Genomic DNA, 21,541 nt, shown 5'->3' with positions numbered 1-21,541 from the left:
GTGAAGAAAGCGGCCCGAGGCCCTGCACCCCCCTCCCTCCCCGCTCGCCCGCCCTCTGCCTCTGTGCCGGAGAGAAGCGGGGGCAGGCGGCTCTGCGAGCCCTCGGGGGGGCGGGCGGGGAAGGGGCGCCTCGGCCGCGAGGAATCTGCGGCCGCGGAACGGCAGGCGGCTCCACCCCGCGGCGGCGGCTGCCCGGACAAGATGGCGGCGCCGAGCAAGCAGTGAGTGAGGGCGGCGCTGGGGCTGCGGGGCCGCCGCCGGCCGCCTCGGGGCGGAGGGGCCGGGCGGGCCCTGCCGCGCGGGGCAGCGGCTGGGGGGGGGGGGCCGCCGTTCGCTGCCGAGGGCGGGCCCTGCCTCGGGCCCCAGGGCCTGGCAGAGCCCCCCCGCCCGGGCCGCTCCCCCCATGGTGTCGGGGCTCCGTCACGCGGGGCCGGCGCCTGAGGCTCTTCCAGCCGGGGAGCTGGTGGCTGCCCCAGGCCTCAGGGGGCTGGAGGCCGAGGGACGTGGCCTGGGCAAGGAAATCCGTTAACCGGCTTCCTTTGCGCCCGGAGCCCTGGGGAGCTGCAGGCCTCGGCAGCCCGTTCCCCCCATGAGTGCCCTTCCCTCAGCCACCGCGTCCTCTGCGGGCCTGGGGTTCAGCCTCCTGCCCGCTGTTTCTTGCAACTTTTTTATAAACGTAGCAGAAGTGTTTAGTTTTCCAGAGTGAGTACAGTGTTGCCATTAAGCTTGGGCTGTCCTTTGGACCCAAAACAGGATAGGTCTGCCCTGCAGCTCACGTAGCCTTGCTATCTATATTGGCCTGAATTTAAAACTGTGTTTACTTTAAAAGGACAAAAACAACAACAAAACATAAGTGGAAAAGCAGTGGAGGCTACTGTTGTTCTGAGACAGGGGAGTTTTGACTCTTATGAAGCAGAATCCTCTTAGGCGTCCCATGCAAAGTGCTTTGTAGCTGCTACTGTCCAAATCCTTGCTAAACACTTGGGATTGCTGTGATGCAGGTGTGGCAGGAGCACAGTTTGGCCTGCTGTCTGCACACCAGGAGCAAATAAAGCTAGTGGGGGCAGGCTCAAGGCAGGTGAAAGGAAATAGCTCTTCACAAAGTGTGGAGCTAAGCTGGAGACCTCCATGATGCTGTAGAGATGAAAAGTTAAATGAGTTCAGGGAGAGGCTGGTGGAAGAGAAATTCCTGAAAGCGAAACTGGTGATTACTGAAAACACCAAGGATCTTAGCTGTGTCAGCACAGGAGTTCTGCATATGTAGTTACTTGATCTTTCTGCGTGGCATGAGCTGATGATAAGTCTTTTACCAGAGCTGTATCTGTGTATTGGTGGTTTACAGTCTCATACAAAGCATGTGAACTGTTTACTGCACAGGCAAACTTAATTACTGAGGAGTGTGTACTGTAGGCTAAGACTAGGTTAAAGAGCAGTCTTTTTTTCCTTCTCTATGGGAGGAAAAAGCATTATTTAGAAAACTAAGGATGAGAGGAGTTTGCTGCCTAATTTAGGAAGGTTGTAGCCTTCCGAAACTTTGCATAGAGAGAAACAGCAATAGCTATGGGAGAAGCTGACAAGTGTGTGGCAAAGTTGAGTGCGCTGCTGCTGGTCAGAACTATACTTGATAGCGTTGTGTTGATGCTGGTCTTTTGTTTCTGAAATTGTGAATGGTGGATTTTTGTTTTGGAACACGCTATGTATTTTGTTGTAAATAATGTTAAAGACAACTTTTAATCTTTTTCCTAGATATGGGCTCATTTTGCCCACAAAAATGCAGCAGAAAAATCTTGTTACGAAGAAACTTTCAGTGTTTGCAGATGACTCTGATGAAGAGGTCAGTTCATCAATTTTCTTCTGAAGTTTTCCCCCATGTTTTTGAAATTATTTGTTTTATTTATTACAATTTATTTATTAGTGTTTTTACAACCCTAATGCCAGCATCAGCTTACAGCAGCATTACTAAGATATGCATCATCATTTTGGCTGTGATTATGAAATATGATCTGTGTTTTCTTTAGTTCAAGTTAAATGGAATTGATAAATTGATGCTTAGTTACTTTCAGTCTGCTCTTCCAAAAGGTTATCACATTTATGTGGCCATTTCTTTGCGAGAGTTAATAGCACCTAGCTCATAAAGAAATTGTTTGGTCATCACAGGTAAATATATCTATAAATAGAACCACCAATAGTGGTCAACTGTTTATTTTTAACAACTACACTTTACAGTTATATATCAAGTGTGTTTTAATATTGATCTTTCCACCCAAATTTGATAATACTGATTTATTAAGTAGGAACTCACTTTAAAAAAAAGTAGAACTAACTCCACTGAAGTTTATTGTCCAAGCTGGCCAAATCAAAAGTTTTAAAGAAGAGAGGAGAGAAGAAAAAAAAGAGAAATAAAAAAAAAGAGAAAAGCAAATAATGAGTATTACTTGCAATTCTCATGGCACTTGAAATGTATTATTAGGTTGGACAACATACAGCCTTTCTATAATCACAAAGTTTATTGATATTATATGGTGTGTGTTTATATTGCATGATGTTGCTAGTGTCCCTTTCCTTAGTTTCCTTTTTTTTTTTTTTTAATATTACCTTCAAAATAAAAGCTTTCTACCTGCTCCTGTAGAGGGTGCTGTACACCATAAAAATTACAATTCTATATACTGCTATCAGCATGGGGAACATCAAATTACTGACTTGGTGTGTAAGGCTGTTTTGTATACCTTTACAGATACCCGACTTCTAAAATAGACTGTATTTCAACTTGTTCTATAACCAAACAAAACAAGTAGCTCCATAGTTTACAGGTGAAGAGTAGAAACTTAGAACTGTGGAGATGAACTCTCCATGTAGATGGAGCTCTGTGAACGTATGGTTACTGTTTTCTGGTTTTTTATCTATCAGGAATTACTAGTGTTAACTTAATCATAAAGTCGTTATGCGCACATTAAACGTTTTCAACACCACCACTCCCCTCTCCCCCAAAAATAAAGTTAACATACACTTATAGTCTAGAATTTTAACATTTTAAGATGTTAACATTTAGAATATTAATATTTTTGTAACCCTTGTTACAGAGATGTTATTTTTACTTTCAAGAGTTTCGCTGAATGCGCTTATGCATCTTCTGTGTGGCTGAAAAAATAATGCTAATAAGGTGTCAAATAATCTCTGTCAGTCTCTGACTCCCATTATCAACACAGTTTTTTAATGTATTAGCCTCAAGTTCTGTGAGAAGTAGCTGCTGTTAATTGCATTTTACAGAAAGCCTGGTTCTAGCAATCCTTAACCTTTATATGCCTGGTTCCACCGTAGAGTCCAGAATACTGCTGAAGGTGTCTGAGCTCCTTTATATGATGCATGGTGGGAGGGTGAGGTGCTTTCTAGTAATATCGACTGAACCCTGTGCACTGAACGTGGAGCTGCCTCAGTGCACCTTACAGGAAGCACAGAGGACAGCAATATGTCTTAAGTAGAATCTCTTTCCTCGCTTAGCTGCTGCCCTCAGAACTGTCAGGAAATGCTCCGTCTGAGCTCGTGGCTGGCCCCGTGGCTTTAAAGAGAGGCTTTCCTTTAAACACAGCTAATGGAGACTGGGGGATCCACTGTGCTTAATGGCAGGAGAACTTTCCCTGTCCGTGGCAGTTCGGGATTTGTTGTTCTTTTCTATATCAAGAGACTGAATCCACATGTTTCAAATCCTAAGCACAAGCTTGAAGTAGTCTTTTGTCATTAAACAGTGAATTATTCTTACACATAGAATTAATTAATTAAGAAGTCCTTGAGATAGGACTGGGACCCTCCTGAGTACAGGGATGTCTTGCATTTTTCACTTTTGCATTTTTTCTTTGGGCCAATGAATTTTGAATTCTTTCCAGAAGAACAGAATGGCTTAAGCAGGAAGGGAGGTGCCCTTGTAAAATACCTTGCAGCCTCAGGGCACTCTCCTGGGAGGTAAGAGGTGAGAGTTTGAATTCTTGCAGGCAAAGGGAAGAACTGGGTCCAAGTCTCACACATGCTGGGCAGAGTGGTTATTACCTAGCTCTTCTATTGCTGTGATGAAAAGCACAGTCATCACAATGGCCAACAGCAGGGATTCCTTTATATAGGATTTGTTGGTATTTTGTGCAGAACTTAACCTATTTGACATGCTCTGAATTTACCAACTTGGCTTTGGGGAGCTGAGCAAGAGGGATGTCCAGTCTGAATCCTGGCAGAGTTAAGCATGTACCAAGAGCGGAACTTCTCATCCTTGTCATGATCTGGGGCACTTCCAGGCATGCAGGAGAACAGTGGGTAACTGGTACCTGCAAATTGAAAACTCAGAAACTTGTAAACTTGAGATGCTTCCAGAGTTATCGGTTGGATTGCATATTTTCAGGTTGTAGTTCTGGATCTATTTGAAATTTAAGGGCTTGAGTTAATCTGTCTTTTTCTGAGATCTGGCCCTAAGTGCTTTGCTCAAGATTACACAGGAAGCATATGGCAGAACAGGTTTGTCTGTCCCTCTGCTGCCAGATGCACTTGCTGTCTGGAAGTGTGTCCTTTCGCATGGAATGAGAGGATAAAAACAAAGTCATGATAAAGCATCATTATGAAGCTCTACCACAGCAGAATCTTCTGGGATTTGGTTGTGATATGTAGAAAAAGCAGGTTACTCTTTGAAACGCTAGATGATTTGCATTACACTCTTCAACCGATTAGCTGTTACCCAAAATACTTTCAGTACGTGTTGATAACACTAATGGAGAATGGTGTTCTCTAAAGCTTCAGAGAAATACATGGTGTAGATATTTCTGTAGTTTCGTTGTTAATATCTAAACATGAAAGCAAAATAATGAATTATAATATGGTGCTGTCAACTAACTTTTAGCTTAGCAGATTAAGGTTTCTCCTTTCCAAAGGATTTGTAAAGGCTGACACATTCACTATCAGCATCTGCTCTAAAGACTCTTAGAAGTTGCCATGCGCATCAGTATGGTACGTAGGCAGCAAAAAGTAATAATCTCATAACTGCCTTTATCACAGAAGATCATTTTAAAAAAAATCAAAATTACTTTATTAGTTCAATAATAATTTCAGAGCTTTTCAAGATAAGGAGTAGCATTTGGGAGGGGTTTCATTTCCTGTCTGCTACTTTATCAGTCAGAACTACATCTCAAATGTCTGGAGATTGTGTATTTTTAACTGAACTCTAATAAAGTTCGTGCTGGGAAATCTGCACACCTGACTTGGTCTGTGATTATGTATTAGATACCAAACTTTTGTTCCTTTTTTTTTTTTTTTTTTAATGTTACTATGCATATTTCATTAAGATATTGCCTATACTCTTGCTGAAGGAATTTGAAAGGTGATTTTTTTTTTTTAAACATATGTATAAACTCTGTTTGTTGTGGCTGAAGACATCAGTGAATGTTAGTTACTGACAAAGATGATCTTCAGGTTAGTTCATAACAAGCTAAACATCTGGGATGGAAATTTTCTTGAAATACCCTTTTGCCTGGGAAAAAGTAAACCAGGCAATTCCAGTTATTTCTAATCCAAATAATTCTGAATTATTTTCCTTCATAGTGAGAAGGAATTGTTACTCTCTCAAAAAAAAATTTGGGAGGGTTGTTATGCCTAGGAAAGCCTTTTACAGAGCATGCATGTTACAGCAACAAATAAGGAGATGTTAGAAATAAGTTTCCATTCTGGTTTATTCTCATTTGTGATCTCTCCATTTCCTCCAAAGAAATTATCCCCTTTTTTCATGTATTGCCTTTTCGGAGATGGTTTGTCAGTATTACCAGTGCACTGTTTCGTATTCTATTGTATAACTGGAATTTAGTTGAAATATCTCTGTATAAATTGAGACTCGTATTACAGCAGGTAAGACTTCTGTTTCTTTATTGTACCAGAATTATCCAACATACATTCATCTACGTTACAAGGCAACCTTTGAAAATTGATTTGTTGCTACAGGATGTAATGTGTGGATGAAAAGTTAACTGTGCATACAGCATGATAGGTGCTAAATTCTGGAAAGAGATCTTGGAGACAGTGTGGATGGTTTGGTGGATGTATCAGCTTGTTTTTTAGTGACCATCCAAAAGATAAATGGAGTATTTAAGAAAGTGTGAAATAAAAACACTGGAAAACAAGGAGAAAACTATATGCTATTGTGGACTCGGATCTTTGGTTTTGCTTGCAGCTTCTTCTGTTCACTTTCAAAAAGGATAAAGCATGACTTAAAAAAAAAGAAAGAAAAGAAAAGTAGAGAGGTAATGAGTAATCATTATGTCCAGAGTTTATGCAACAGATTTCAGGCAGAATAAAACTAAACAGACTAGGAGGCTCTTAGAGAAGAGATTACTGAGGAAAAGGAAGTGGAGAGGAATAACTGAGTGTGTGAAATCATGAAGGATTCAGAGAAGGTGAAGTGATTTTGCTGTTTCTCGTAATATGAGTGGTAGGGTGTATTATGGAATGACTAAGTAGCTGGTTTAAAGAAAAGGAAGGGGTTTTTGTTTCCCCTCCACACACACACACACACAATGTGTAATTAAATCATGGAACTCATTGCCGCAGGATACTGTGGCATGGCCAAAAATGTAAATGGATTCAGAAAGTCATTAGTCATATTAAGGGATGCATCTTGGTCTCAAACAATGGTCCAGGTGCATCCTCCAGTTCAGGAAGTCCTTAAACTTCTGATTGCTGGAAGCTGTGAGGGTATGCTGAGGAAAGCTAATTATTTACATGACCTGTTTTTCCACATTCTTTCTCTTCTGTTAGTGGCCATGGCTAGGGTAGCATATGAATTGAGATGAATCTCTTGTCTTTTTAATGAAGGCTTGAGTCTCATTTATGTTTAGTAGTTGTCCATGTGTAGGCTCTGGTATGCTAATATAAGTTTCTAGGTTGGCAAGCCCTAATGATGTGTTGCTAAATACGTATGTATGAGAATGTAAGTAGGTTTAACAAAAACTTGCTCATTTTAAGATGTTTTAATACCAAAGTGTCATGAATCCAAAAATCCTGACATGAGCCTGAAGATATAACAACCCGATATTCTGTGTGCCACGTGAGAAGAATGAAATGGTCTGGACAAAATCATGTCTCAGCCTTTCTGAGACTTAGCCGTGTAGGTCCGCAAACTCTGGTTGAGATCCATACGTATAAAATTGCGCAGACATCTACACTTGAGTACCCTGAGCTCCCGCTATAGTCAATAGAGTTACCAATTCTTCTGGGGCACAACTCGTTCTGAAGTAGATATTTAAAATCAGTTAGATGAATTTTGCTCTGAAAGTGTCTGTTTCTCACTCTTTAATGACAAAGAGCATTTCGGATGGTCAAAAGTACAATGTTAAAGGGCAAGGCCCCCTCACAGGCCTCTCATAGCAGGCTGTGTTAGAGCAGAAGCATCTTTTTCCTAGGAGGCAAGGTGTGCAACTAATAAAAGATATTCCGTTAATAGTAGTTATGCCGGAATTTTTCGGTCTCATGCTTTGCTTGGAAGTCAGTGGGAAAAACAAGTCAGACATTTTTCGTATACTGACGTTTTTTCACAGGTGTTTTCAACTTCAGCTTTTGGTCATTGTATAAATACAAACCCATGTAGAACTAAGGCTGTAACTTTCTAGAAACCAGGTTCATTACTGAAAATGATACTAGTCATAGGTCTAAGACTTGTTGTCTGTGATTATGCTGGAAATGGTGTCACATCCGCTGCCCTAGGAATTATGTAACTTACAGCAGAATTTAGAAGGAATTGCTGCTATGAACCCAAACCCAGCAACTGGCTTTTTATCAAGAACAAATGAGACGGCTAACAAATCGGAAGAGTAAATAGAACACAAATGTAGTTTAAACTAAGCACTTTCAGGTCAGTCATTTACTATCCTCCTTTTGGTCTAGTTTCCTAAAAAGAGGTTTAGACAAGTCATTGGCTAACACTTGCCCCTAGTAACCTCTTGAATGCACTGCCCAATTTCAGGCAAAGCTGACAAGACTAGGCATGTCTAGCCGCAGAACAAAGACCCTGCTGATGGCCTGATGAGCGGAGAGGCAAGATGGCCTCAACCCACCTCCTTTCTGTTCGGCTGGCCTGGAAGCGGAGGGCTGGCTGCCTAGTCAGCCTGTTCGTGCCATTTAGCTGATAAGCAGGTTCCTGCATCTTGACCACTCGTGATACGTGCTGCTTCTTAACTGAGCCAAATGAAAGCACTTGTGGACGTGAGAGGAAATTCAGACTATTTCAGGGGTGTGCATATGGGATAGCACTTGGGATATTGCAGTTGGGCTCTTCAGTGTATGTGAGAGGGAGCTTCAGATGTTATAGGAGCCTGTAAAGAACATGTGAGAGAGCTCTTGCAATGGTGGGAAGATTTGGAGATACAAGAGGAAACTGAAGATGCAGGAAGGTGAGGTAGGAGGAAGCAGAAGATGCAGAGGGAAACATAGGCATGGCAAACGGGACCTGCAGGTGTGGGAAGACTGGGACGTTGTGGTAGTGGGAAGGTAGAGAGAGCATACAAGATAAATTTGTAAGAAAATGAAATTTTTTAGTTGTCTCCTTTGTGGAATCACCTTTTTAGATATTTGATTTGAACCTTGAATTGAGCTTTTTGTAAATGGTTTACATGTTGTTCACATGATTTGAGCTTAGCAGAAATAAGCCAAAAACTTTGGTTAGTAGTTTGCTCGGACATAAGCAAAGAGGAACAGGTACGCAATGTGAGTAAGTCATTTTAAGAAGCAATTTACAAGGAGCGCTAACCTGCTGGATAAAAATAAGGAGGTAGTTCAAGTACTTAAGAACTCGGAAGGAAAAGGTGCCTGTAGGAGAAAAGAAATGAGAAGGCACAGTAAAAACATTAGTAGATGTCAGGCCATTTCTTTTGTTACTTTTTCAACTTTTCCAGTTGCATACAAGCTGTCTTTCATGACTTTGTAGAGCTGGTGTACTGTCAGGTCTCATTTCTAAGAGTTTCTGGATTTGCATGGATTCTATATAGGTTCACAGGATAGGGTTAGAACACTTTCTTCCTCCAGAAAATATTAAACTATAAGCTTTGTGCTTCCAAAGAATAGCTTGACTGCAGGGAAACAGAGTATGAGACAGATTGCTGAGCTTGTAGGGCCTTTAATAAATGGACAGTTGATAAGTAAAAACAATACAAAAGAACAGGAAGTTCTCATCTATCAGAGCTCATAGCACAACAGGAAATTGTTGACTGTAAACGTAGGGAAGGTGTTTGTTTTTTGTAAACTTACTGCCATTCTGGACAAACAAATAACAGGTGGACGACTTTACAATTTATGTACAATAATGAGGATTGTATATTACTTCTGTGTTTGCATAATCTTTATAGATCAGTGCATTTGTTTCTTGTAGGACAAGGAAAACATTCTAAGCAGTGTTTCAAATATTTTGGTGGAACAAAGCTTATTTTGTAAATATAATTGCAGAATGTGTTTTTCTTTCCCTCTTTCATTGAGCCCCTGCTTTCTGGCAGATGGCAGAGGAGAGTCCTTACTGTTTAGCTAGCTTTCTGTATAGCTGCTGTAAGAGGGTCTGTTAAAGGCATCCTTCGGTGATGTTGCTTAATATGTGAAGCAGAGAACCATCTTCCTCCCCAAGAGCTGGGAACAAGTCTAGGTCTTCTGTGTAATGCTGATGTGTGCTCTGCTGCCAATGTAAAATAGTTGCCTATACTAAGAGAATCATACTGCTTCCTAGATAGCATTTTTAGAAGAAAACATATGACATTAAATATTAACTACAGTATTTAAAATACTTTTCAACATCGGCTACCCAGTCTGAAAGCCACAGGTAGATGCTTTAAACCAGATAGTCCTTTATCCGCTGCCCCCAGTCAGGCAACCAGCTAACTAACTTAGAGAAGTATGTCCAACTCTAGTTGAAATAATACAGCAAGCTGCAGCGTACAGGATGTAGTCACTGATATACCAGTGGACTTTTTGTGAGTGTGTTGCTAATGTCTGCCCAGCGCAGCCTGCTAAAGCCTCAAATGTGGCCTGCTTTATCTACCTGTGACCTGATTATCTACAACTGGATGAGAGACAGAGGCTGCCTTCCAGTGATGAGCATAACTGAATCAATGCATTTTTTTCCCCAAAAGTGCACATTATGCTTTCACTTCTTATTGTAGTGTAACAACATAAGGCTTAGTGTTTTGAAAAGAGAGAGATTTTGTCTGTGTCTGTTCTGCACAGAGCAACTGAAGCACTAAAAGAAGTTGTAATATATGCCCTTTCCAATTGCCTTTTTTACTTGTCTGGCAGTCCCTCACTCAGGGCTGTGAAGGAATATTTTGAATAATTCATCTCTTAGTTTTTTTCTGATTGTAGAATTACTTACGAAACTAAGTCCTGGCATATACAGGAAGTAAGCAAGTGTCTGAGTGCCTAGAATTCAGTGGATACTATTATGTGATACCATATGCACTTTTCTGAACATTGACATCATTGCCTTAGTATCTTTTTTTTCTGAGTTTAGAATTACTTGGTGCCCCTCCAAGATGCTGTCTTTTTTTCTTTCTTTTTTTTTTTTTTTTTTTTGAGATGGCTACATAGAAGCTTTCACGTTTCCCCCTGCCATAGCAGAAAAAAATTATGATCAATTATGATCACTCTGTTTCCCCTGTTAGTTATTCCCATATGCCTTTTGAACTCACTCACCTATCTTAACCATACTTGATAGGTGGCAGAGGTCCCAAAGATACTGGGTGCCTTTAGTTTTCAGGAAAGTTGGCATCTGGGTAAAGGGACCAGATGCACACACATGTGATTCTGTGTTTTTTTTGTTTTTTTTTTTTTTAAAATGCTTCTCCATTTTGAGGAGGAGCAGCTGACTGCTCTGTGCAGTGGCAGGTTTTGACCAGGCGGGCTGCTGCCCACTTGCCACATCAAGTAGGTAGGATACCTACGATGATAAATAAAATAGAGACGGATTGTACAAAGCCATATAGAATGAGACTTCATTAACTCTGCTGTTCGTGGCAGAACTTGTTCTGTGTTTCTGAAATAAGCTAGTGAAAAAAATTGAATTGTTTACAATCTGTCATGTAGAAAATTGTGGAAAATCACTTGGCTTTTTTTCCTTGTTGACAAATCTGTTAAAATTTCAACAGTGTAAGAAAAAGGGGTCACGACACATCATTATTTTCTAAGCACCAAATGAAATCCAAAGCTCTTTTGTTCAGTGGATCTGTTTGAATTTATGTTGTACTAGGTTTATTTGATTTCAGAAGATCCTAGTTCCTGCTTCCAGGCTTCCTATTACTTGGTTTTCAGTTTTTATTTTTCTTAACAGTTGGTTACACAATCTCTTTCTTTTTTTAGAATGTGATATAGAGCATGTTCTATTCAAAGGTGCAAAACTTGGGAAGCTGCCAAAATGGAAAAGGATTCTTCCTTCCTATTTCTGCTTTGTAAGATTAAGTGATAAGTAATTACATAAACAAGGCTATGAGTCCTGTCATTTATAGTGAATCTGTTTAGTAAACAGTATTATCTGTTGGTTGAGAGAAAAAAGAAATGCAGTCTAGTTCAACACTAATTAAAAGACTAACTAAAATGTAATTTTTTTAAAATTTTTTTTTAAGGAAGAATGATTAGAAACCATTTTTCAGCAGTGGATTTGTCTTTTCCTGGGAAAGATTAGTATTGCTATTTTCTAGCATATTAATCATGAAAAATTAAAATTAGGCATCAGTGCTTGAAGTGCTTGTTGTTCAAATCAGCAGCATTCTTATTTTTAAAAATACAGTACAAATGGCACAGATCAAACTTACAATAAACACCAAAATCCTTTTGGACACTTGATTTTAACTGTGAATACAGTTCTTTCATGATTGTCAGTAAAAATGTTGGCTCGTGATTATTATATTTCTGACTAAATTTACATATTGGAAACTGTGCATTGCGAACAGCACCTGCCTATTTTGGAGAGTAATAGAAATATAATATTAAAAAAAACCCTTGAGAATATTTATTCTTCTGTATTCACAAACAGTTTCCAGCAGCATTAACAACATTTTTGATACACAGCTTGGTGGGAGGATACACTTCCAATATCTGTTAACTTGGAGATGGAGTTCAGTGCTTTCCTTTTTCCTTTTTTTTTTCCCCCTTCTCTTTGTAGCAATAAAAGGGAAGTTTAATGTTTTCAAGAATGAGTAGGCACATTGCAAGCGTCCTTCTCTTAGGTGTCTGTTTCAGTCTTGGCCTTAACTGCCCTTTACTAGATGTTTTGCTTGCTGATGTGCTAGCTTCTTGCACCAATAGACTGACCTTGTCTTAGTTGAGGGATGTGTCTTTTCTAGCAGTTCTTTGGCAGTGGTCGAAACAAGTGTTTGGGACAAAACAGTTGCCACAAACCTCCTCATGTCTCTGAGCATTTCTTTAATGGAAATTGCTTGTTTTGTGAAATGGCATCAAATTATGTGCAAATTTTATTTTGAGGTACACTGTTCATTAAAATTGTATTTTTAAACTCAGCACTTTTTTGTAAGAAGTATATATGTTGGGGTATTGCAGTTTTGCTCATTGAAAAGGCTGATTCATTGTATGCTTGTGAATGAACTTTTAGTTTTTCTTGCTTTCAGAAAAATACTATTGAAATCCAAGACTGGCTGATGAAATGAGACTTTATTTAGATAGTTGTCCAGTAGCATGGTAGAAAAATAACATGGGCTATTTCAATATTAACAACTTTATTTCTGCAATGTTTCCATCTTTTAGACATCTGTTGGTGAAAGTCTTCAGAAGGAAGCATTGAAAAAACAAGCAATGAAACAGGTAAGCTGTGATAGGGACTCTTCATGCCTACAGCAAGTTAGGAAATTACTGAATTTAATATTCATAACTAAGTGGTGGTTTTACCCGTATTTGAGTGTTTGTCTTCAGGGAGCCAGCTCAGAGGCATGGGTCCACACGCATTTTGTTTGGTGGCAAAGCTATAAGAAATTCTAGCTAAGAATAAGAAATTCCAGCTCCTGTCCTTTTATTCCTGCACCTTCAGTTGTTCTGGGATAATGAATGGTGAATCTACACTGTTAATGAGGCCTGTGAAATAAGCAGGTTGACAGTACAGGCTCACAAGCAGTGGTATGGACAGAGGACGAAATGGGCCACAGAGATGGAAAAAATAAGCAGCTGAAGTGAGCAAAGCAGAGGAACTTTCTAATCTGGCTTTGCCAATGATGTCAATGTATGTGGAATTGCATTTTTGTATGGTTTCTGTTATATCGATAAAATGCCTTCCTTTCTTAGACTTCCTATATAAATAGTTTCTCATTTATCTTTTTAAATTTCTCATATATCTTTACTAGAAGGCACATGCTCATGATTATTTTCCAGAAACATAATAATCGGAATCTAAGGTATTCTAAATTTGGGGAGGTGAAGTGGTAACAAAATGCTTTTTCTATTATATTAAATAATTGCAGAAACAAAGTTGTGCATCTTCAAAATTAGTTATCCTTTGAAATTGCCACAGAAGTCTATAATTTTGCGTATTGCTTTCTGCAGCACAAGACTTTCTTTAAAACTAGACTTGTAATTCTCTAGGCTCAATTTAGCAAAGGTGAAATGGGAGCTTTTCTTTTAGCAAAGGTTTTTATTCCACTTTTCGGAGCAAGTTTGTTCTTTTTGAAGTTCTGGCTATGATCAGAGAAGCTGAAAAACTGCCTAATGCAAACTATGTAACTGAGGTTTAAGGTGGAGCTGATTATAATTTAAAACACAATAAAACTCATGTTTACTCAATGCAAGCATTTAAATACACAAGACATTGCATTTTATTTTGTGGCATAGAATGTAGTAATCTTCTTAGAATGAATTTCTCAGTTTTTGTTTGTAGCATGCAATAATACAAAGAGATTAAAGTTCACAAAGTATTGTGTAGTTAAATATATAATATAAATATTTGCTAACCATGATACTTGTGCTGTAATTCAGGAATAAGTTTTACAGAAGAAACAAGCGTTTTACTTTAAAATAAATAAATAAAGACATAGCTAGAGGGAGAAAAGATATTTATGCATCATGCATTTAACATATTTCTGGTTTTGATAGAGCTAATGTATGCCTGAGAGAAACTTGTGTGGTTATCATTCAGCATTTGTCTTCTGTTAGCAGTAGATCAGATCTAAGGGTTCCCCTAGTTTGGTGGGGTGTGGTTTTGCTTTTTTTTTTTCAGTAGGGCTTTTAAAAACTGTATCGTTTCATAGTTTTGGCTTGGAACTTGTCTGTGTAAACAGAAGATAGAACTGAAATATGGAATTGCAACCCAAATCATGTTGGTACATATTATTCGTACATATTTATTGTTTGGAGCTTTGCAGGGGATGCCTATGGATGAAAACAGACAGTAAAATTTTTTTAAAAACAGTTATGCGATGGGACAGCTTATTCATTAAGAAGGTTCCACTGTGGTTTTGACTGTTGTTTGTAGGTATAGGAAATAGAGTAGGCAAAGCACGCTACTGATAATTGCTCCTGTTCTTAATTGCAGTACCAGTTTAAGAACTTTGTAGATCTTACAGTTTTTAATTTACATTCAATATTTCAATGGGTAGATTTGTAATGTGGATTTCTTCAAATTACAATATAGAAATAAAATATTTGAAGATGGTAGAACTGTTGTGCTTCATTTTTGAATTTTTTTCCCTCCCTTCCTCCCTTATCCTCGTGTAGACTAAATTGGAGATTCAGAAGGCTTTGGCTGAAGATGCTACAGTGTACGAATATGACAGTATTTATGACGAAATGCAGCAGCAGAAGAAAGAAAATAGTGCCAAAATATTATCAGGAAAAGATGAGAAAAAGGTCCATACCTGAAAATGTATGCTGTCTGTCTTATCTATGTATACTAGGAATAACTATGATTGTTTAATTTTAAACTTTGTCTTAATAAGCCAAATGTCTTCTCTCCTGGGGCATACAAGGTTTGTGCTCAAATCCTTTTACATAAGATAGTAATTCATGAGAATTTTGGTAAAACTGTTAGTTTATTGGGCATCTTGGAGTCCTGCTCCAGTGGTATTTTGGAGGGTGGCAGAGTCTCCATGTTTCCCACCCTATTTAGGATGTATGTAATAGTTGTGCATTTCTGAAGAGGCTGTTATAATGGGATAGTAGGGTTAGAGCCAACGGGCACTGCAAGAATACTACTTCTGATAGTAAAGGCTTTTATCTTGTTTCAAAGCATTGCTGAATTATCCTGACATGATATTTTCATTATTACTCATTGTATTTCATTTGAAAACACTTGTCAGGTTATGGCAGATATAAAAGAAAGCATCGCACTCCTTTGCAGTAGTAGAAGGGGAAGACTATTACAAAACAGAAGTCAGAGGAGTGGGAAATCAAAAACATTTGACTTCACTCAGCAAAATGTATCCTAATCAAAGCTAGGCTGAGTTTTTAATTGAATGCAGCAGCCTCTTTTGTTGTTAAAAGGAAGCATGCCATGACAGTGACCTAAAAGGGGGTGACAGTTTAAGATTGCTGTCAAACCCCATGATACTAGCGTCTGTCGTTTTTTCTTCTGATGCCAGCTTTCTTCAACATTTTTATCAATTGCAGTTTGTGTTTTCTCAGTCACCTTAATTATCTTTCAGCTTTATACCTTTTCCCCCATTTATTCTAGCCCAGATACATCCAAAATATCCTCAAAGCGGCTGAGATTAGAAAGAAGGAACAAGAAAAGAGGATGGAAAGAAAAATTCAGAAAGAGCGTGAAATGGAAGGAGGAGAATTTGCTGACAAAGAGGCCTTTGTGACTTCAGCCTATAAAAAGAAACTGCAAGAAAGGGCTGAGGAGGAGGAAAGAGAAAGAAGAGAAGCTGCTCTGGAGGGTGAGATTCACACTGAATCAGTATGACTCCTGCTTAAAAAGAAATATGGCCTTGTATGTGATTTACAGCGTTGTCATCCTGGATTCTCTGTGAGGCTTGAGATAGCTGAAGTATCAAAATATCAAAAGGAAATAGATAGCAATCTGTACAGAACCAGATTCTGGCTGTTATTTTTCCTTTGCACAGATTACGGAAGGAACAGAGCAAGCCCCTGAATTTGTGTGTCAATACTATTTGGGTTATTACTTCTAATTTTTGAGGAAGGGTGAGTTGCTGAAGGAAGAATAGTATGCCTGGGATCCAACGATGCTTAGACTCCTTACTTCAGACATTCTGTGAAGTGTCCTAGAAACAGGCATAAAGGACTAGAACTATGAATGGATAGTAGAATAACGAACAAGAAAGATAAATTTGGTGGACTTGCAGTCTTCTCTATTTTCGGCATTCTGAGTATAGGATCATAAGATGATTCAGGTTGGAAGGGACCTCAGAAGGTCACCCGTTCCAGTCAGGTTGCTATGGCCTTTTTCCAGTCTGGTCTTGAAAACCTCTAAGATGGAGATTGTGCTCTTGATATCTTTACCACCTGTGAGTAGTGTCTGATAAGCATTTGTGACAGTTACTCCAACCTTACTTTCTTTCCCTTAGCATGCCTGGATGTGACCAAACAGAAGGATCTCAGTGGATTTTACAGACATCTTTTAAACCAGAGAGTGGGGGAAGAAGAGATGCCTAAATGCAGCTTCCGTGAAGCCAGGTAGGATGTGATTCCAGAAGGGTTTTGCATACAAAGCTGCTTCTGATTATTTGTGATTTCAAAATCACTGGAACCCTGTAGAAAGACAGGGAATACTAAAACACTGGTAGGGTAAGCATATTACTTCATACAACTGAGTTAGTTGGAAAACGTCTGATCATCGGTGGTATAGACTTTACTATAAGACAGAAGCAAGCAGGGCAGGATGCTATTTTAAAAGGTATCGGGGGATAGTCACACAGTAATGCTGCCTGATATTATTCTAACCTGGTTTTTATTTTCCTTTACAATGCAGATTGCCAAGTATTGTTTAGGTAAAGGTAAAATAATGATAAATTAGATAAAGGTAAAATAATGGGCATAGAGAGGTGAGGTACTCTAAATTTTAAGTCATAGGAAATGATGCGATGATACGAATTTCATGGAAAAAAAAGGTCTCCAGCTTTGCCTCATTCCACATATACAAGTGTATGAAAAATAAAAAAAATTTAGTGTTGATTCTGTGGTAAAAGGAAGTTAATCAAATATATAGGAAGTCCAGTAGGACTATTTTAAAATATTAATATAGGTACAGTCCAAAACTAAGTAATCAGATGAGGCTGAATTATTTATGTAGTTGAGAAGGTGAAGTTCTGTCCTCTAGATAAAGATGTTGACTGGGATATATTTATTACATGCAACAAATAATTATTTGAAACAATTTGTTCAGGTCAAAACTCACTTGAGAGGCCTTAAACCTAGATATCAGAAGTGTGATCACAGTGAAATTACTCAGCTATCTGAAATATGGGCATTCTACATTATCTCTTTAATACAAGGATATGTCACTTCATCGCATATAATAGCAAGAAGTGGTATAAAAGAAATGGGAGGTAAAAATTACGGACTGTAAGAAAAGCAGAACAGCTTCCTGAATTCAAGTGGAGAATGTGAAATTTGACGCCACAATTATTTGTCATTTGAGACTTAAAATATTAGTTAGTATACCTGTACACTTGGGAAATGTCCTATATCATGTTTTTGCCAGAGAGCAATATCTGCTTAGTTTCTGTGTCTCTCTGGCAAAGGTTGCTACTAACAATGGTTAAATGAATTTTACTTTTCATGGTTTCTTCTTTTTACTGCTGAAATCTAAGTTATTCTGTTGTACCTCTTTATAAAATGGTGGCTGTAGTGATTGGCCCACCTGGTTTTCCATTTGCTTACGCAGTTCTTCTTTCAAAACCACTTCATGAAGATGTCATTTTGTACTGTGTAGAGATCGTTTTGAAATGGTAGTTTCTTAATCTTGCAGATTATGGAAGTGTTCCTTTTACAAACTGTATGTAAAATTAATTTGAAGGAAAACAAGTAGTACTGTATATAGTGTATATACTGTGTATGTATATAGCCTCCTAGCTAGGCTTTTAGATGAGCTCAGGTATTTATTTTAACTCTATTATGACAGCACAATAGAATACAGAAAGAACACAGTTTAAGTGTTAGATCTCAGAATTTGCGTCGCTTGCCCTTAAAACGATCCACTTTTGACTTATTTTAATTAGTTAGATTAGTAAAGCAAATGAAGGCATAGTTATGGAATTCTTCAGTATAATTTTTAGTCAGTTTTCATGGAATAATCACACTTTCAGCCATGCATCAAACATTTGGTCTAAGCAGATGGTCTACTGATTCATAAAGAGAATTTACCGCAGACCATTACTGTAGCTACATGATTAGAAAGAAAAGGCATGTGGCGTGTATGATTAAATATATATTTCCTTCAGTCAGAAAAGAGCGAAGAAGCATAACCTTCCAGGCTAGTGGCCAAATCGAAATTTATGAATTTGTCCTTCATGGTTCTTCTTCTTGTATTAAAGAATCTATGAGCTGTGGAAAAGGTACTAGTTTCTATTTAACCAAAAGAGTGAGATCTTCAGAAATACTGGATTAAGAAATCTCCTACTAATAATGGAAGCTATGTTCTTATCTCTGTCAACAAAAATAAGACCTGCGTCTTCTCCAGATAATTATTTGACATGAAGAGAGGAACAAATACATAAATAAAAATGTATAGCTTGCCAAAGAGCTAACACTGCAATATGATTCTCTGTCCTGTCCCTTAGACAGAGGCTGCAGATGTTTAACCATGCTTGTTCTTTTAGTTAAGTTCATCTGCTTGTATTTACCAGCAAACCAGACATAAATTTTTAATACAGATCCTTCGCACTGGACTCCTGGAACCAGAGCCACAGATAGATTTGCTTTCTTAGACTTTTCAGCTGCATCAATTATTTACAGTCTTGCTTAGGTCCTGACTAGAAGTCAATTTCTAGAAACATCTGAGATTTCAGGCTGTGTAATTTTTTTTTCTTTTTTAACATAAACAATGTAGGATAAAGGAAGAAAAATCTAACAATTATTGTGATGAATCCAATGAAAGAAACAAAGGCCCAGATGAAAGACAAAGACTGAAGCCTTCTGCTAAGCAAGAGGATAATCCAGATGCTGACACTGACTTAGGAAGTGATAGTAGTGATGATGATAAGAGACGTAAAAATAGTAAAGTAAATTTGAAAGAGAAGGAAAGGCAAGACAGCTCTGTGAGCAGTGAAGAGGAGTCTAAGCATCCCAAGAGCCGGAGGCATTCCAGGTCACCAGGCTCATCCAGCGAGGAGGATGAGCTGCGCACAAAAGCACAAACAAATCATCCTAAGAGGGGAGAGAGCAGAACAGGCAGAATGGGAAATGATGAACCATACAGGGAAAAAGATCATGAGAGAAGAAGCAGGATCCAGGAAAAGGATCACCAGAGGGAAAAGGAAGAGCGATATAGATATGGGGATCATACTAGTAAGGATAACCACAGAAGGAGGGAAGAGCAAGATGACAGACAAAGGGGGAAGGAAAGAAAAGAGAGGGAAGGACATAGCAGAGAATGGAGGAAGGCAAAGGAGAGAGAGGAGAAGTGTTCAGAAAGGGAACGAGAAAAAGAAAGATTAAGAAATGGTAAAGATAGATACAGTGATAGAGAGAAGGAGAGAGGAGAGAAGTACAGAGAAAAGGAAGATCATGTAAAAGAGAGAAAAGAGAAATATGGTAGTGATGACAAGAAATACAGAGACAGGAGGGAAAGTAGTCCTACATCTTTAGAAAAAGATGGAGAGACTGATCTAGAAAAGCACACAAAGCGAAAGGAGAGAGAGGTGGATGAGAAGAGCAGCTCCAGCTCTGGAACTTTGTCTGAGCCAAAACGCAAAGCTGGAGAGGAAGGAGGGAAAGAGGAGAAAGAACAGGCACAGAAGCCGTCTGAGAACGTAAGCAAATTTGCCAAACGGAGCAATGAAGAGACAGTTATGTCTGCAAGGGATCGCTATTTGGCAAGGCAAATGGCACGTGTCAGTACAAAATCTTACATTGAGAAAGAAGATGATTAATATCATTGCAGCAGACAAAAGCATTTGGTCTCTCAACCAACAGAGAAAAGCCACTGCTGCAAGGGCTCTTGTACAGAAGTAAACTTGTATTCTAGTTATTTATTCCTGTCTTTTCTTTAAAATGTGCTCCATAATAGAAGAAGTGTCTTTTGAAATGGATTAATAGGTCACTTGATACTCAACCTCAAATTTATACAGTTGAGGTATTAAATTTGGCTGTTTCTGCCCACCCTGGCCTTCAATACCCTATCCTTGGTGTGTTTTATTATTCATCTGAAGAATCTGGGACAGTCCTACAGGTTTGACACAGCACTGGGTGAGAACACATCCTCCAGTGAGCCCCTACTCCTCTTACTGGCTGATACTGGCTCTGCTGAAACAACAGTGTTCTCAGGCTGTACCAAGAATTGTTGTTGCCCGGTGATGCTCTCAAAAATGAGAAACAGACCTGTAAATAAGAAAAATGCAAGAAAAGCAGCCTGAATAATAATCCAGGAAATCTATGTATGTATTATGCTGTTTTGTTAGCTAAATGCATATTAATATACAGATTTGAATATATGTGTGGGCTTTGGTTTTGGGGACCTGATGTACAGAAATACTTAAATAAAGTATAAGATACATACTGGATTTAATGTGTAGGTATTTTTTTAACGATTGTGTTATTTTACTGGAAAAAGCTGCATCTTTTTGTGTGAAATGAGGTACATTAATTTTTTTTTCAGGTATTATTGTCATACCTGCTTCTTCTGCTAGAGGTAGTATCTTAAATTTGTTAACTCGTCTGTTCAAGGGGTCATAAGCAAGCAATATACTTCTCTCCAAACTATAACTTGGTAAACAGGTCATAGTTTTTAGAATATATTTTCAACACTTTTTCCAGTAGTTCATTTGTCTTTTCTTTTTTTTTTTTTTAAGTAAATTTATCACTTTTATGCCCCAATATGTGGTGAATGAGTATCAAACAGACAAGTTTTTAAAAGTGCCACAAGGATGGTTTTCAACACTTAGAAATCATTTTATGGCAGTCCTCCAGTTTCAGAACAGATACAAATAAGCATAATAATCAACTGCTTATGTGGGAAATGGTTTTAAGTACTTTCAGACTGCTACACATAGGAAAGATTGAGATTTGTGGATTGTCTACTGTATATATAGACACTTTCCATTTTAGAGGTGGTAGGATTAATACCTATAACAATTTGTTCCCTTTTAAATTAGCTGACTGAAATAATAATAAAAAAAGGTTCTGATTTAGTAATCCTTTTACTTCTAAAAAAAAATTTGTGGGGCTTTCTCAAATATGGCTTTGATAGCCCAGTTCTTTCAGTACTCAGTGTCTGAAGAAGAGGATTCTCAGACTTGAAATGAGACATTTTTAAGAAACTTGTCAAGAAGGCTTACAGTGTGATTAACTTAACTACATTAGTTTACAGTAGAAAGAGCAGCTGAGTCAGTTGTGCTCGTGTGCTCTTCAGTTAAATGCTGCCAAA

General features: G+C 38.6%; 1 protein-coding gene across 2 annotated transcripts; it reads left to right on the top strand.

Moving 5' to 3' along the window:
- Window positions 1-81: 81 nt before the first annotated feature.
- On the top strand, window positions 82-20,678 carry NSRP1 (nuclear speckle splicing regulatory protein 1). 2 transcript variants are annotated; one of them, XM_064523226.1, is made up of 7 exons: window positions 82-221; window positions 1,747-1,834; window positions 12,757-12,813; window positions 14,713-14,844; window positions 15,668-15,875; window positions 16,524-16,632; window positions 19,007-20,678. In XM_064523226.1, exons 1-7 carry the CDS (start codon window positions 202-204, stop codon window positions 20,046-20,048), a joined length of 1,656 nt encoding a protein of 551 aa, XP_064379296.1. In that variant the 5' UTR covers window positions 82-201; the 3' UTR covers window positions 20,049-20,678. The 2 variants fall into 2 exon arrangements, with proteins under 2 accessions (XP_064379296.1, XP_025957237.2); XM_026101452.2 differs by lacking the exons at window positions 82-221; window positions 1,747-1,834; window positions 12,757-12,813 and having other exon boundaries at window positions 14,727-14,860.
- Window positions 20,679-21,541: the final 863 nt, after the last annotated feature.

This window comes from Dromaius novaehollandiae, chromosome 19, assembly GCF_036370855.1.
Source record: "Dromaius novaehollandiae isolate bDroNov1 chromosome 19, bDroNov1.hap1, whole genome shotgun sequence".
Lineage (NCBI taxonomy): Eukaryota > Metazoa > Chordata > Aves > Casuariiformes > Dromaiidae > Dromaius > Dromaius novaehollandiae.
Note: the sequence above shows the minus strand (reverse complement) of the source record. Positions and strands in the feature narration are given on the sequence as shown.

Excerpts from the sequence above, each read along its gene's own strand:
- NSRP1 (XM_064523226.1), top strand. The coding sequence starts at position 202 with ATGGCGGCGCCGAGCAAGCA. Across the intron at positions 1,835-12,756 it reads CAGATGACTCTGATGAAGAG|ACATCTGTTGGTGAAAGTCT; the intron begins GTCAGTTCATCA and ends TCCATCTTTTAG. Across the intron at positions 15,876-16,523 it reads AAGAGAAGCTGCTCTGGAGG|CATGCCTGGATGTGACCAAA; the intron begins GTGAGATTCACA and ends TCTTTCCCTTAG.